This window comes from Stegostoma tigrinum, chromosome 14, assembly GCF_030684315.1.
Source record: "Stegostoma tigrinum isolate sSteTig4 chromosome 14, sSteTig4.hap1, whole genome shotgun sequence".
Classification (NCBI taxonomy): domain Eukaryota; kingdom Metazoa; phylum Chordata; class Chondrichthyes; order Orectolobiformes; family Stegostomatidae; genus Stegostoma; species Stegostoma tigrinum.
This window is the reverse complement of record NC_081367.1, coordinates 18,488,393-18,502,711: the sequence shown is the minus strand read 5'-3', so window position 1 is coordinate 18,502,711 and position 14,319 is coordinate 18,488,393. Positions and strand designations below refer to the sequence as shown.

Sequence of the window (14,319 nt, the reverse complement as noted above, 5' to 3'; positions counted from 1 at the left end):
AAAATGAGAAAGAAATTGAAGTGTGGCCCTCCATGAAGAAAGGTTAGACAGCCCTGCTCTATGAGTTGAAAACATGACTGATTCTTATTAAGTTTGATTTCTCATAACTTTCACTTCATTTGTCTTATTGAGAGCATATGTGAACCAACATGCATCCTGGATTGATCAGCTGGGATATGTCAGTACATTTAAAGTTGACTTCTGAAAGGGGCTGTTGGTGTGTAAAATCCTTAGAATGAGTCATCTTTCAGTGAATAATTTTAGTTGTAATTGGAGATGAAAAGAAAGCTTTAATAAGATAATATTTTGGAATGTGCCTGAACAGCCTGTGTAACATTCCATTAATGTGAGCAAAATTTAATCTGATCCAATCACTCTACACACCGACAAGTATTCATATCTACAGGAGACACTTTCAAATCAAATACTTATCTCCCATTCTTTTCTTGAGTACCAGCTAAATTTTTCATGTCATATTTCACTTTAGTGCAGCATTATTGCTTCCTTTGCACAGCGGATGTCCAAAGACCTTATCTGAGTGACAAATATCTTTAAGTAAATGTCCTATGATAAAGAGTAGAACACCAAATGGTACTTTCAATTGTTAAAGCATGTGGAAACAAAGCAATAAAAATTAAATATTTGGAGTCATACTTAGACTTCAATGTTTGTGCTTAAAGACCCACCAAGAATTAAGTTTTACCAGATAAGTTTATTTCCTACACACTACCCGCTCAAACCACAAAACTCTCACTGTTTGTTAATTTATGATAAATCTAGTAAGTTGCCCTTGTATAGCTAGTTGAATTAAGTGGGTAAACGCATTAATGAGGGAAGAAAGGATTTATACCAAAAGCTGTGACATAGGAAAACTCCTTCCAAAATGTTGGAGAAATTGTTATAACTGGAGCAAGATATTGAAGAGTTTGAAGCTTTTCATTGCCTGTATTGTTATTGTTCTTTTCAAAAGGAGTGCAAAAAAAATTGAATTTTTTTTAAAAAACTGATGTCACATCAATAAAATCCTGGATTGTGATTTTCACTGCTTACCCATCATAGAGGCTCCTGGATTTTTAATTGCCTGTGAGTTTATGATCATGGTTAACTAGTAGCAATACAAGCAGTACCAAAACAATAACATCATCATTTTTACCATAATGTACCACAGAAACGGTACACAAACAGCCTCATTGAAGACATAATCAAAAAAAGATGCTAAATCCAAATGAGGGGGTTTGACCAAAACTTTGTCAAAGAGGTGGATTTTTTTTTAAAGGGAGGTGTCTTGAAAGCGGAGGACAGGGTGGAGAGGCAGAGAAGTTGATAAAGAGAGTTGTAAAACATGCAGTACAAGACCAACAGTACTGACATGTCACTGTCAGTGTGGCACAGAGGAGTTTCCCATTTCAATCCATCACGTTGCATTTGCTTTTCAGAAGGACAATTCAGTTTGGTCCATTGCCCTACTCCACCCATTTCCCAGTATATTATTTTCACATGTTTATACAATTCCCTTTTGGGAATCTCCTCTACTGTATTCCAAATCCTAACCAATTGTTTGTTCAAATGATTTTTCCTCCTGTCACCTCAGGTTCTTTTGTTGATCATCTTAAGTTTGTACCCTTTGGGTATTAACCCTTCAGATAATAGAAGGTTTCTCTTCATTTGCTGGGTCTAAACATTTCATGATCCTTAAATCTCCTCTTAACCACCTGCGCACTGAGAAGGTCTCCACTCTATCCAGTCTATCCATATAGCTGTAAGCATTGATCTCTGGAAACTTTCAGTGCTGTACCTTCTCCTAAACGTTTCATATCCTGCTTAAAGTTGGTGCCAGGATTGAATGGACACAATGATCTCTCAGCAAATTAGAAGTCAATGCTTGGTGTTGAATGCTGTCGTGCATCTAAATAGACAGCAGAACATGTCAGCTACTTTGTTATATACATTTGAATTAAATATTCTTGATCTAGGATACATGTATTCAATTAACTGATATGCTGTGAAAGGCAGCTGCTTAGTGGAGATTGAATTTCATGCTTGGCAGCGTAAATGATACATAGATCAATGTCTGTTGAATTTTTCCACTACAGCAATTTCTTTTCAATTCCATTAGATTAGTGTAGAGACCGACCTTTGAAGCTTCCCAAAATCCTTCCAAAAGCATGAGCTCCCTTACACGTCAAATAGTAAGTGTGAGCTACCACTGTGAAACCACCATTTTTGATTGTGAAAATGAATAACGCAATAACATTAAATTAATACAGCAGTTTATTGAACAAATTCATTGTACAAATATTTAACTAGAGAATGACCAATGCACATCAGTGGAGGGATCAAAAGGGGTCAGTTTAAGTAGCATCTTAAAATGAGAGTGAGTCATGAAGGGGATTGCTTAGGGCTAAAATAGTTGAAGGCACTGGTTGAACAAAGACAAATCTGAAGTACCTAAGAATATATAATCGTGGAACACAGACTGCAGAGTGTTTGAGGGCAGCAGTTGGAAAGGATGATGTCACACAGGCAGAGACACAGAAATGTTAACTTCAAAATTAAAATATTGCTGGATTAGACACACACAGTTCATTCCCTTCCCTGAAAGACATTCATGAATCTCTTCGAATTCCCTGGTGCCATCACATAAAAAACATTTTGTTTAGCATGTAGGTGCCAGTTAAGTTATATAAATGCTAGTTATTTTTGGCTTATGGATTTCAAAAAAATTGTCATGTCACTTTTTCAATGCCGTTTCCTTACTCTGGATGCTCTCAATATTGGCCTGGGAAGTCACTTCGTGTTTTTTTTAAATTCAATGAATATCTTTTCAGCATTTTCAAGCTTGTTAATACAAACCTATTTCCTGACAGCCGTGAACCATAAAAGCATTTTAAAAATGATTCTAGTTCAAAGGCATGCCAGAAGAATGTTTATGAGAAATGCATGCAACAAGCTGCCAAGTGACTTATCTCAGGTAATTAACCAACAAATTGCCATAGCACCCACGCCATCTTTGTTAGTGGCAAGTTAAAAAAAGGAAAAAATAGATTTCTTCAGACAACTGTAAAGATTGGGTGGAAAATTTTGAGTTAATAGCATCTTAAACCAGTAAGTTATCAAGTGAAGTGCTGATGAATCAAATTCAGCGAAACAGTTATGAGTATGATTGTTTGAACAGCAGGCCAGTATAACTCAATAACTACCTGGAAGATAACAAAGTGTGGAGCTGGATGAGCACAGCAGGACAAGCAGCATCTTAGGAGCACAAAAGTTGATGTTTCGGGCCTAGACCCTTCATCAGAAACTACCTGGGATATGCCTATTCTTTCACAGGCTGGCAGGAGCTGAAAGAATCCTGCTGTTTTAAATCCAGCAGCAATTCTGAATCATCAGTAGTGTCAAGATCTAAAAATTATTTACTCAACTACTTCACAAAGATGATTGGTGAAGTAAGGCTGTTGTTTAATTTAGCATAAACAATATTAAGAGTTTCTGTTCTTGTTTTACATAAGAATGCAAGAAATAGGTGAAAGAATACATCATTTGATGCCATTCTGCTTTGCCATTCAACACGGTACTCAACTCCACTTTATCATACCTACTTTCAACATTCCGCAATTCTGAGAGATCAAATGTCTGCTTATCTCAGCTTTAGTTATGCTCAACAGTGCAACATCCATGCTCCAAACTGAGGCATAGAACTTCAAAGAAATTTCACTGCCCAGGTAGAGAAGTTAATACTCCTCAGTCCTAAATAATCCTTATTCTGTGGTTGCACCTATGTGTTCTAAATTTCCTGAGGAGACCAGCGCTTAGCGCTCATCGTTTCAAGCCTATTAGAATTTTTTGTTCCAATGAGATCACCTCTCAAACTTTTAAATGAGAGAAAAATAGTCCTTATTTTCTCAGTCTTTCATCAAAACACAGCCTTCTTGTCCCAGGAATGATCTAGTGAACTTTTGTTCAATCCCTTCTGTTGGAAATGCGCCCTTCCTTCAATGTGGAGTTGAAAATTACGCACAGTATTTTAGGTGTGATCTCACCAAATTCCTGAACAATTGTAACAAGAATTTCTCATTCTTGTACTCCATTCCCCTTGCTATTCTCTGCTTCAGTTCTCTGCCTAGAGGCTGGTCCAGTCCCCAGTTTCATACCCTTCACTGTAGCTAGGGCAAGGAGATAGTTCACAAAAAAACACAGCCAAATTTACCAGTAGCACAGGGTTATCAATACTAGCCCTCCAGTCAACTGGCCCTAAGGAGTTTGGAGTTGCTATGACACCAGTAACTTTTTTAAAAGCAGTCCTGTTGTAGCCTAGTGGATCAAATTACTTTCCTTCATATGGCTGCCCAGGAATCTCTCATTACTTACCACTGGTGCGTGTGGAGAAGATTTACAAATTGATACTCAACTAATTTGGCCATATCATACGTGTACTTTGGTTGACCATCAAGGCCTGAAGTGGGATTTGTACCTGGTGTTCATGGCAGAGAGACAGGGAAATTACTCCTCCACCACAAGACCTCCCTCTTGCGATAAAAGGTTAAAAATGTTGATTATTCATAAGTACTTGCTAAACTTGTACAGCAACTATCTTTCAAATATTTAGAAAATATTCTGCTCTTTAATTCTTAACCAGGGCTGGCAATGAGTGCTAGCTTAACCAATGTAGTATTTCTTAAAGGAACGCAAGAAGAATTTTAAGATAATAGAATGTGAGGCTGGATGAACACAGCAGGCCAAGCAGCATCTCAGGAGCACAAAAGCTGATGTTTCGGGCCTAGACCCTTCATCAGAGAGGGGGATGGGGTGAGGGTTCTGGAATAAATAGGGAGAGAGGGGGAGGCAGACCGAAGATGGAGAGAAAAGAAGATAGGTGGAGAGAGTGTAGGTGGGGAGGTAGGGAGGGGATAGGTCAGTCCAGGGAAGACGGACAGGTCAAGGAAGTGGGATGAGGTTAGTACGTAGAAAGGGGTGCGGCTTGGGGTGGGAGGAAGGGATGGGTGAGAGGAAGAGCCGGTTAGGGAGGCAGAGACAGGTTGGACTGGTTTTGGGATGCGGTGGATGGGGGGGAAGAGCTGGGCTGGTTGTGTGGTGCAGTGGGGGGGGGGGATGAACTGGGCTGGTTTTGGGATGCAGCTGGGGAAGGGGAGATTTTGAAACTGGTGAAGTCCACATTGATACCATTAAGCTGCAGTGTTCCCAGGCTGAATATGAGTTGCTGTTCCTGCAACCTTCGGGTGGCATCATTGTGGCACTGCAGGAGGCCCATAATGGACATGTCATCTAAAGAATGGGAGGGGGAGTGGAAATGGTTTGCGACTGGGAGGTGCAGTTGTTTGTTGCGAACTGAGCGGAGGTGTTCTGCAAAGCGGTCTCCAAGTCTCCGCTTGGTTTCCCCAATGTAGAGGAAGCCACACCGGGTACAGTGGATGCAGTATACCACATTGGCAGATGTGCAGGTGAACCTCTGCTTAATGTGGAAAGTCATCTTGGGGCCTGGGATAGGGGTGAGGGAGGAGGTGTGGGGGCAAGTGTAGCATTTCCTGCGGTTGCAGGGGAAGGTGCCGGGTGTGGTGGGGTTGGAGGGCAGTGTGGAGCGAACAAGGGAGTCATGGATAGAGTGGTCTCTCCGGAAAGCAGACAGGGGTGGGGATGGAAAAATGTCTTGGGTGGTGGGGTCGGATTGTAAATGGCGGAAGTGTCGGAGGATGATGCGTTGTATCCGGAGGTTGGTAGGGTGGTGTGTGAGAACGAGGGGGATCCTCTTTGGGCAGTTGTGGCGGGGGCGGGGTGTGAGGGATGTGTTGCAGGAAATGCGGGAGACGCGGTCAAGGGCGTTCTCGATCACTGTGGGGGGGAAGTTGCGGTCCTTGAAGAACTTGGACATCTGGGATGTGCGGGAGTGGAATGTCTTACCGTGGGAGCAGATGCAGCTGAGGAATTGGGAATAGGGGATGGAATTTTTGCAGGAGGGTGGGTGGGAGGAGGTGTATTCTAGGTAGCTGTGGGAGTCGGTGGGCTTGAAATGGACATCAGTTACAAGCTGGTTGCCTGAGATGGAGACTGAGAGGTCCAGGAAGGTGAGGGATGTGCTGGAGATGGCCCAGGTGAACTGAAGGTTGGGGTGGAAGGTGTTGGTGAAGTGGATGAACTGTTCGAGCTCCGCCGATACAGTCATCAATGTACCGGAGGAAGAGGTGGGGTTTGGGGCCTGTGTAGGTGCGGAAGAGGGACTGTTCCACGTAACCTACAAAGAGGCAGGCATAGCTGGGGCCCATGCGGGTGCCCATGGCCACCCCCTTAGTCTGTAGGAAGTGGGAGGAGTCAAAAGAGAAGTTGTTGAGGGTGAGGACGAGTTCGGCTAGGCGGATGAGGGTGTCGGTGGAGGGGGACTGGTTGGGCCTGCGGGACAGGAAGAAGCGGGGGGCCTTGAGGCCATCTGCATGCGGAATGCAGGTGTATAGGGACTGGACGTCCATGGTGAAGATGAGGTGTTGGGGGCCAGGGAATTGGAAGTTCTGGAGCAAGAAGAATTTTTCTGCATTATAGGCCATCTGCCACCTTGTGGCCAACTAATTAACCTGCTTTGATCAGGCTACAGTCTGGCCATATCTCATCACTCACGTTGTCACTTAGCTTTAAATCATCAGCAATCTTAGACATAATATTCTTAGTCACGTTGTCCAAGGCCTCCTATGGCGGTCTACTAGTTACAGCCTTCCATTTTAAATACCCATTTTATTTTGACTTTTTCCTGTCCATTTATCTGCCTTCCAACCATGCTATTATGTTATACGCTAAATTTAATTTAAAGCCATGTGTAGCACAAAGCATGGAGCTCAACTAACTCAGCAAAAAGGTACAGGATTGATCAATTTGGTCTGTACTAAATCGGTTAGAAATTCTTCTTCCCAACTGGACCAGTAGAGGACTTCATATCTATGTACTTCTGTTCCAGCTGCGTACCCAATAAGATTAGACTAGATTCCCTACAGTGTGGAAACAGGCCCTTTGGCCCAACAAGTCCACGCTGTCCCTTGGACCATCCCACCCAGACCGATCCCCCTATAACCCACACACCCCTGAACACTACGGGCAATTTAGCATGGCCGATCCACCTAGCCTGCACATCTTTGGACTGTGGGAGGAAACCGGAGCAACCAGAGGAAACCCATGCAGACACAGGGAGAATGTGCAAAGACAGTCACCTGAGGCTGAAATTGAACTTGGGTACCTGGTGTTGTGAGGCTGCAGTACTAATCACTGAGTCACGTGCCGCCAATGACTAGCCACGGTTCAACATTAGGTGCCTCTAGTAAAATGCATGTCTATTAAAAGCACAATTGTGGCTATCCCCTGAAATGTCATGCAGGTTGCATGTTATCTTGTCAGTCTCTGTACATGTGTGTTAGCAGTCCATCCCAGCGCACATTCTGTTATGTTCTCAGGCCGTTTATATCTAATCCAGATATTGCTCTTCATGTCCATTCCCACTTATCCAAAAAATTGGAGACCTTTAGCAGCAGATTCTATGAAGTCTTTTACCATTCAGATCATTTTCAAAGTTGTCCAGCAATTTTTCTTTGAAGCTATGACAGGAATTTAGGCAGCTGCTCAAGTCCGCCTACATGTAAGCAAATGACTTGTGTTCAAAAATTACTAATTCTTTGCTAATCTGGAGTTGGAGATCTTTGGTTGTGTCAACGTTGCATCTTCAAATCCTATAACATTTTGGCTGCAATTTGAATCCTTCCTCCACAACAAAAAAAAAGTGATGTGGCCTGATAGTTTAAAATAGAAAAAAAAGATCTTTTCCAAATCTTTGTTGCAGGATTGATTACACATTATACCAGTTGGATTATTAAATCATTCTCTCTCCAATGGCAAACTCCAGTATGATTTTAAATAGTTCTGATGCAAGCCAAATCTATGTTTCCTTTTGTTGTCTTTCACCTATATTTTGTCTTAATAGGTAAGAGTAAGCAATTCCACAGGGCGTGCAAGAGAACACAAGGTTCTGCTCATGGTGACTTCAATGGTGGCCTGTTTCCTGCTCTGCTGGCTACCTTATGGAGTTGTAGCACTCGTGGCTACTTTTGGACATCCTGGTCTGGTCTCTCCAGCTGCCAGCATCATCCCATCAATCCTTGCTAAGAGCAGTACTGTCTATAACCCCATTATCTATGTATTCCTGAACAAACAGGTAAGATGCTTTTAAGGGTTATCACTTCCTTCTGGTCAGGGGAAACTTCACCAACTTCATGCATTCCAGTTGCCAAAACTGTATTCATTAACATAATGGCAGAATGAACCATGGACCCTCAAACCATGGACCTATACCCAGACTGTACGCATAATGCTCAGTTTTTGTAATGGGGATAGGAATGTGTAGAATCTGCAGATGTCCAATGTTCACTGGAAGCGTAAGCTTCAACTTGTGATTGGCAGACAAAAATCTGACCTTTTACTACATCCATACTGTGTTTTTAAGCCTCTGGACTGGACTACTCCAAAAACACATTCTGGCTCACTTCCCATTGTCCACCCTGCATAAACTTAAATCTTCCAAACTCTGTTGCTTGTATTTTAAGTCAGGCCACAATCCACCCATCATCCCTTTACTTACTGAGCTATATTAACTAATTATTTAGCATTCTCATTCTTGTTTTTAAATCTACGACTTTGACTTCCCTTTCTCACATCATTCAGATCTACAAATGTTGGACAAGTTGCTCCTTAACTCTGGCCTCTTCTACTTCTCAGATTTCAATCACTCCACCATTGGCAGTCATTCCACAGTTGCCATGACCCTAAACTCTGGTTTTCCCTTCCTAAGTCCCTCACCTCTCAATTTACCTTTTTTCCTTTAAAGATCCACCTTAAAACCCAACTCTTCATCCAAACATCAATCCATTGTCCTCATGTTGGGTCGCTTGATGTCAAATTTTGTTAGATAATGCTCTTCTGAAGTTCTCTGGACTGTTTTACTAATTAAAAGGTGCCATGATAATGCAAGTTGTTAAGGTTTTTTTTAAATAGTTTGGATTTTTTGTTAGTGGGGCAAAGGCAGGGAGCCAGCCAATTGCTGGTGGAGTTTGTTCCCCTGCAGCCCAGCTACAAAATTGCCTCTCTCAAAGTTGGTTTTAATTACCAATGCTGTGCCAGTGCCAGTAAGTATTCATGTTTTAGAATAGATTTGATCATTTTATTTATTTCCTTATATTTAAAGCTGCACTACCATTATGCTCAACAGCTTCAGGGCTATTAAAATACATTATAATTCCAGACATTTAGGTATGCAAGAGAATCAAGAGGACAGCTTAATTCAAAATGTAAATCATTGACAATTTGAAGAAGGAGCAACAGTGCCAATTTAATACACAGTGTCATTTAGCCCAGTACTACAACAACCAGTGAAGTTATTCACTAGGGTAAATCTGCATAATATTAAAAGTAAAAATATTAATTGTTTTTGCATGGTAGAAAATTAAATTTTGTTTTCATATGAATGAAATATTCTTGAGGTCAGTTCACTAAGCGCCCTTTAGGGAAGGAAATCAGTTATCCTTAACTGGTCTGGCCTACACATGACTCTAGCCCACAGCATCATGGTTAAGACTTAACATCCCTCTGGCCAATCAGCAACTAAAGATAAATACTGGCCTAGCCAATGGCATCCACATCCCATAATTTCTTTTTAAATGTTATTGGCTTACTTATAGAGGAGTGTCTCCAAAGAGAGTGGTAGATTCCGGCAGTGATGCTCATTGGGATATGGCAAGTTGAAAAGCAGAGGCAGAAATATGGATTTCTGTGTGCTCACTCACTTATACTAATGTAATAAATATTGAGTATATATTGGTCATAGGAACAGGAGAAAACAAATTAGGGTTGGGTCGAGGGGTTTGATGTAGTGAGCCAAATCATTGTGTGATCACTGTGTGTGCAGGTATATTTCTTGACATCATCCAATATGTTATGACCCCTTGTCTTTCCTACCAGAAGAAAATAATTCTCTCTCTCCTATCTATCTACTCTTTTAATTATTTGTCACCTTTTATTGACTAGATAAATCATTTATCACCGATTGACTTGACTGAACCAACCTGATGATTTGGCTTGCTGCAGTGAGAATACGAGCTACAAACACCTTTAATTTCTTTGAATGATGTCCTCCACAATGTTTGTATCCTGGCCTTTCTCCATTGATCTTTCCACCTTTTAGGCCTGGCATGTCTATTAGCATAATGCAAGGCCTAGTGGGTTCTGCTATGAATACTCCGATCCTCTTGATGTCAATTTTCAGCATCAACCCTTCCCCACTTTCCTGAGAATAAGATTTTCCTCTCATGGGATTTTTCCATCTGTGTGGGATCTCTTATTCGAACCCAGCTAGAATTAAATAGTCTTTTAGTCACACAAATTTGTGGATTCTGCAAGCTGTGTTAATGTAGTTATATATTGACCAATGGATCCTTTTTCACCTTATGCCCAAATATTAAAGAATAGTACTGTCATTCTTTAAGTCGCTCATAGGATTTTGGCACTGCTGATTCGGCCAATATTTATCATCCATCACCAATTCCCCCAAGCTGGTGATGGTGAGCTGCCTTCTTGAATCGAAGTACTTGGGGGTAGGAGCATCCACACAATTATATTAAAAAGGAAGGAGTTGTAGGATTTTAAACCAATCAACAGTAGAAGAAAGGCAATACAGTTGCAACTTCGGATAGCTTTTGGCTTTGAAGGGTATTTACAGGCTCCCTTTACAATGTTGCTCTTGTCCCTCTGGGTGTTAGAGGTCATGGGTTCGGAAAGTATAGCCTAAGGAGCCTTGGTGGATAGTTTGCAGAGAATCTTGTAAATGCCACTGCACGTCAACTGTGAAGGCAGTGAATATTGAATCGTTAGTGAGGTATCAATCAAGCAGGTTGCTTTGTCCTAGACGGTCATGAATTTGGAGTTTTATCAGAGCTGCACTCATCCAAGCAGTAGTGAATATTTCATCACATTCTTAACACATGCCTTGTAGATGGTAGACAGATTTTGAAAAGTCAGGAATACACTCACTTACCATAGAACACCACTAGCCTACCTTTATCTGCCTTGTCCAATTTAGCCTTTTGTCAATGGTAAATCCACATCAAGCCTTCTTGATATATCAATAAAAGTTGCTCTAGGTTTTGTAGAGTTCAATAGTTTGAGAAGATTGAAGGAGTTTGTGCACAATTTGTAATAAGGCAGGTCTGTAATCTCTGAAAGCTGGATGCTTCTTTCTATTGGTAGGAAATGCAATGCACCCAGCTCTCCTCAAATACAGAGCTTCAATGAGCTGTTTCATCCAAGAGCAGATGGCAAACTAGAGCATGTTACAAATATCAGTGATAATGGGAACTGCAGATGCTGGAAAATCCAAGATAATGAAATGTGAGGCTGGATGAACACAGCAGGCCCAGCAGCATCTGCTCATGTTACAAATATCATTTGTTGTAGCTTGCAAGTGGCCAGACAAAAACGTTCAAACTTATGATTTTGATGGACTAGAAGATAAATATTTTTGAACAAAGTCCAAGTCCATACTTTTATGGGAGAGCTTTATTTTCATTAGCCACACTCCATAAACCCATTACGACATGGATTACTATAATATTGCTTATTAGCTTCCCATATTTATACAACCAAATTACCCTAAATGAATATCAATTACTGTTCCCTCATTCTATTAAAATCTGAAGGGATGCCTCAATCCTTTGAGATGTGAGCAATGGTCACCTACACAGCTACTGGTAATATTATCTTCATTCTGCTTGGAATTGTTGCTGGAACAGGTAATACATTTTAGTGAAGACATCCTTGGTGAAGTGGCAACGTGTGATACAATATTCCCCACAGGTTCAGGTTGGAGAACTGATTCCTGCTTGTCTCAGGTGGATGTAGATCCCACTCTCCCTCTCCTCTTCTGACTTTCTTGGGCTCTGTTTGTTGTCTCTGCTTATTCTGAGATATACAAGCTGAGGGGCAATGCACACTATTACAGTTATTGTCAACGCGCAAACAGTTTGAATAGAATGTGTGTGAATTCTAATAGAGATAACAACTTTAAATAAATTCTGAAAATGAAATTCTTTTAGAATCATTTTAAAAATGAATAGAAAAACACCGGAAATTCATCTAAAAGTATTTGGTGGCCCTTTTAAATATCACTAATACCATTTTCGATTAAGAAATTAGATAGAGTATAGGGCACCAAGATGACATTATTGATACTAAATCTTCATTACATACTGATTGATGTCACAATTGGCCAAACAGCATCAGAGGAGCAGGAAGGCTGATGTTTCAGGCCTAGACCCTAAGGGTCCCTAAATATTGATGCTACACCGCACCCTGCCCCCACCCCCACCCCCCCACCCCCCCCCCCCCCCCCCCACCCCGAGCTAATGAAAATAAAGTTCTCCCATAAAAGTATGGGCTTAGACTTTGTTCAAAAATATTTATCTTCTAGTCCGTCAAAATCTTAAGTTTGAATGTTTTTGTCTGGCCACTTCCAAGCTCCATAGTGGAGAAAATGTTTCATCCCATCTGCCTTATCTATGCCTTCCTGAACTTTTTACACCTTATTCAAGAACCCCCCCACCCTCAGTGTTCTCTGCTTTCAGGAAGAACAAAACAACCCAGCCTATCTAATGTCTCTTTATAGCTGAAACTCTGAGTCTAGGCAATATTTGATGAATCTTTTCTGCAAACCCTCCAAAGCAAACACATCGTTCCTGTAGTTTAGCAATCAGAACTGCACACACAACTCCTACAGAGACCAAACTAACATTTTATACATCTCCAGCAAAATCTCTATTTTCTTATATTCACAGCCTCAAGTAATTTGCATCATATATTCCACCTTAATCATCTTATCCAGTTGTCTTCCAAGAACTGTAGGCAGGCACACCCAGATCCCTCTGGCCCTCTGTAAATGGTAGGGTCCTACCATTACATTAAAGGTTTAAATTATGCATTTACTAATCTTTTAGTTTGTACTAGTGGTATTTCCCTATTTGACTGCCATGATGACCACACGATTTAGTTTAGTCACTCATGACTAAAGTAATAAATTTTACTAACGACTGAAGGTTCCTTTCGATGCTCAGTTTATTAATTTGAATCTGTCTAGTTTTACAGATGTTTCAAAGCACTGCTGACCTGTCAGTATTCACATATTCGTATAAGCACAAAAAGTATGTCAAAGACTACAAAGAATAGTGGCAATATCCAAAAGAAGAACACCAGCTTCAGAAGGGCTTCGGTTGCTCAGCGCACATCTGTCAATAAAAACCCATATAGCATGAAAGAAGATACAGGCAACAATGCTTTAAGTGAATTTTCAAAGCCACCAGTATCTCTAGTGGTACGCTATAATGACTGATCAAATGGAGGCATCTGAAGGCAATTCCACGGTGTTTAACATTGTTTTGTAAGGACCAAGTTTCCCTTGAAAATTAATGGAATCCCAGACAGTGGCAGATAAACAGCCTCTAAAACAATAAAAATGAAATAGACACTGTCTATGATAATTAAAATATATATAAAGAAACATTATGGACCCAAGGAAGCTTCTGGATATTGAGGATCGGAACCTTGGCTGACTCTCCGATTCCAGCTTAAACAGTAAATTCACTTTGTTTGTTTCAAAAGTTGCTCAATCCAAACTTAATTTATTGTGCTGGTATTTTAAAAAGTAATGGAGACCATGGAGTTATAAAATTGGCATTATCTAAAGGGAAAATTGGATAACTTTTTTTTAAAAGAGTCAAACTACAGATCTATGTGAGAAAAATGCTCTGCGTTCACATATTTCCAAAACATGTCTGTTAAAAAAATGTTAGGCAAAACAACAAAAGACTGACATTTGTGATAATGATTTGTATTAATATTGGAACATGGGCTTGATATTGTACGTTGAAAACACAGATGACATTAGTTCGAAAAACAATGTCAAAAGCCGAAACAAAGGCAAATAATCCAAACTCACTTTGTGTGGGAGTCATGCAATTTTCCATCTGCTTTAGGCTTTCATTCTTATTTATAAGTAATCAATCTTTAAAACTCTGCAGTTCTGGGTGGCAATGGGCTGAAACTTACATGGAGTTTTTCAGAGGGATTCTCACCACGAGAAATTGTGACACAATTTCATTCAATAATCTCATCAAAAGCACCATATTAACTATTGCTGCATCTCATAGCATCCCTCACATCTGATCCCACCTTATTAGGCATCATGCCACTCACTGGAAATCCACCAAGAGATCAGCACCCCTTGCACAC

The 14,319-nt window shown here is 40.7% G+C and overlaps 1 protein-coding gene across 1 annotated transcript in view; it reads left to right on the top strand.

The window, feature by feature from the left end:
• The window catches only part of LOC125457718 (opsin-3-like), a 43,840-nt gene extending 30,072 nt beyond the window's left edge, over nucleotides 1–13,768 (top strand). The window contains exons 3-4 of the mRNA XM_048542293.2: nucleotides 7,973–8,203; nucleotides 13,169–13,768. Coding sequence (XP_048398250.2) covers nucleotides 7,973–8,203; nucleotides 13,169–13,420 — 483 coding nt within the window. The 3' untranslated portion in view covers nucleotides 13,421–13,768. The remainder of the gene's footprint in view (nucleotides 1–7,972; nucleotides 8,204–13,168) is intronic.
• The last annotated feature ends 551 nt before the right edge of the window (nucleotides 13,769–14,319 follow it).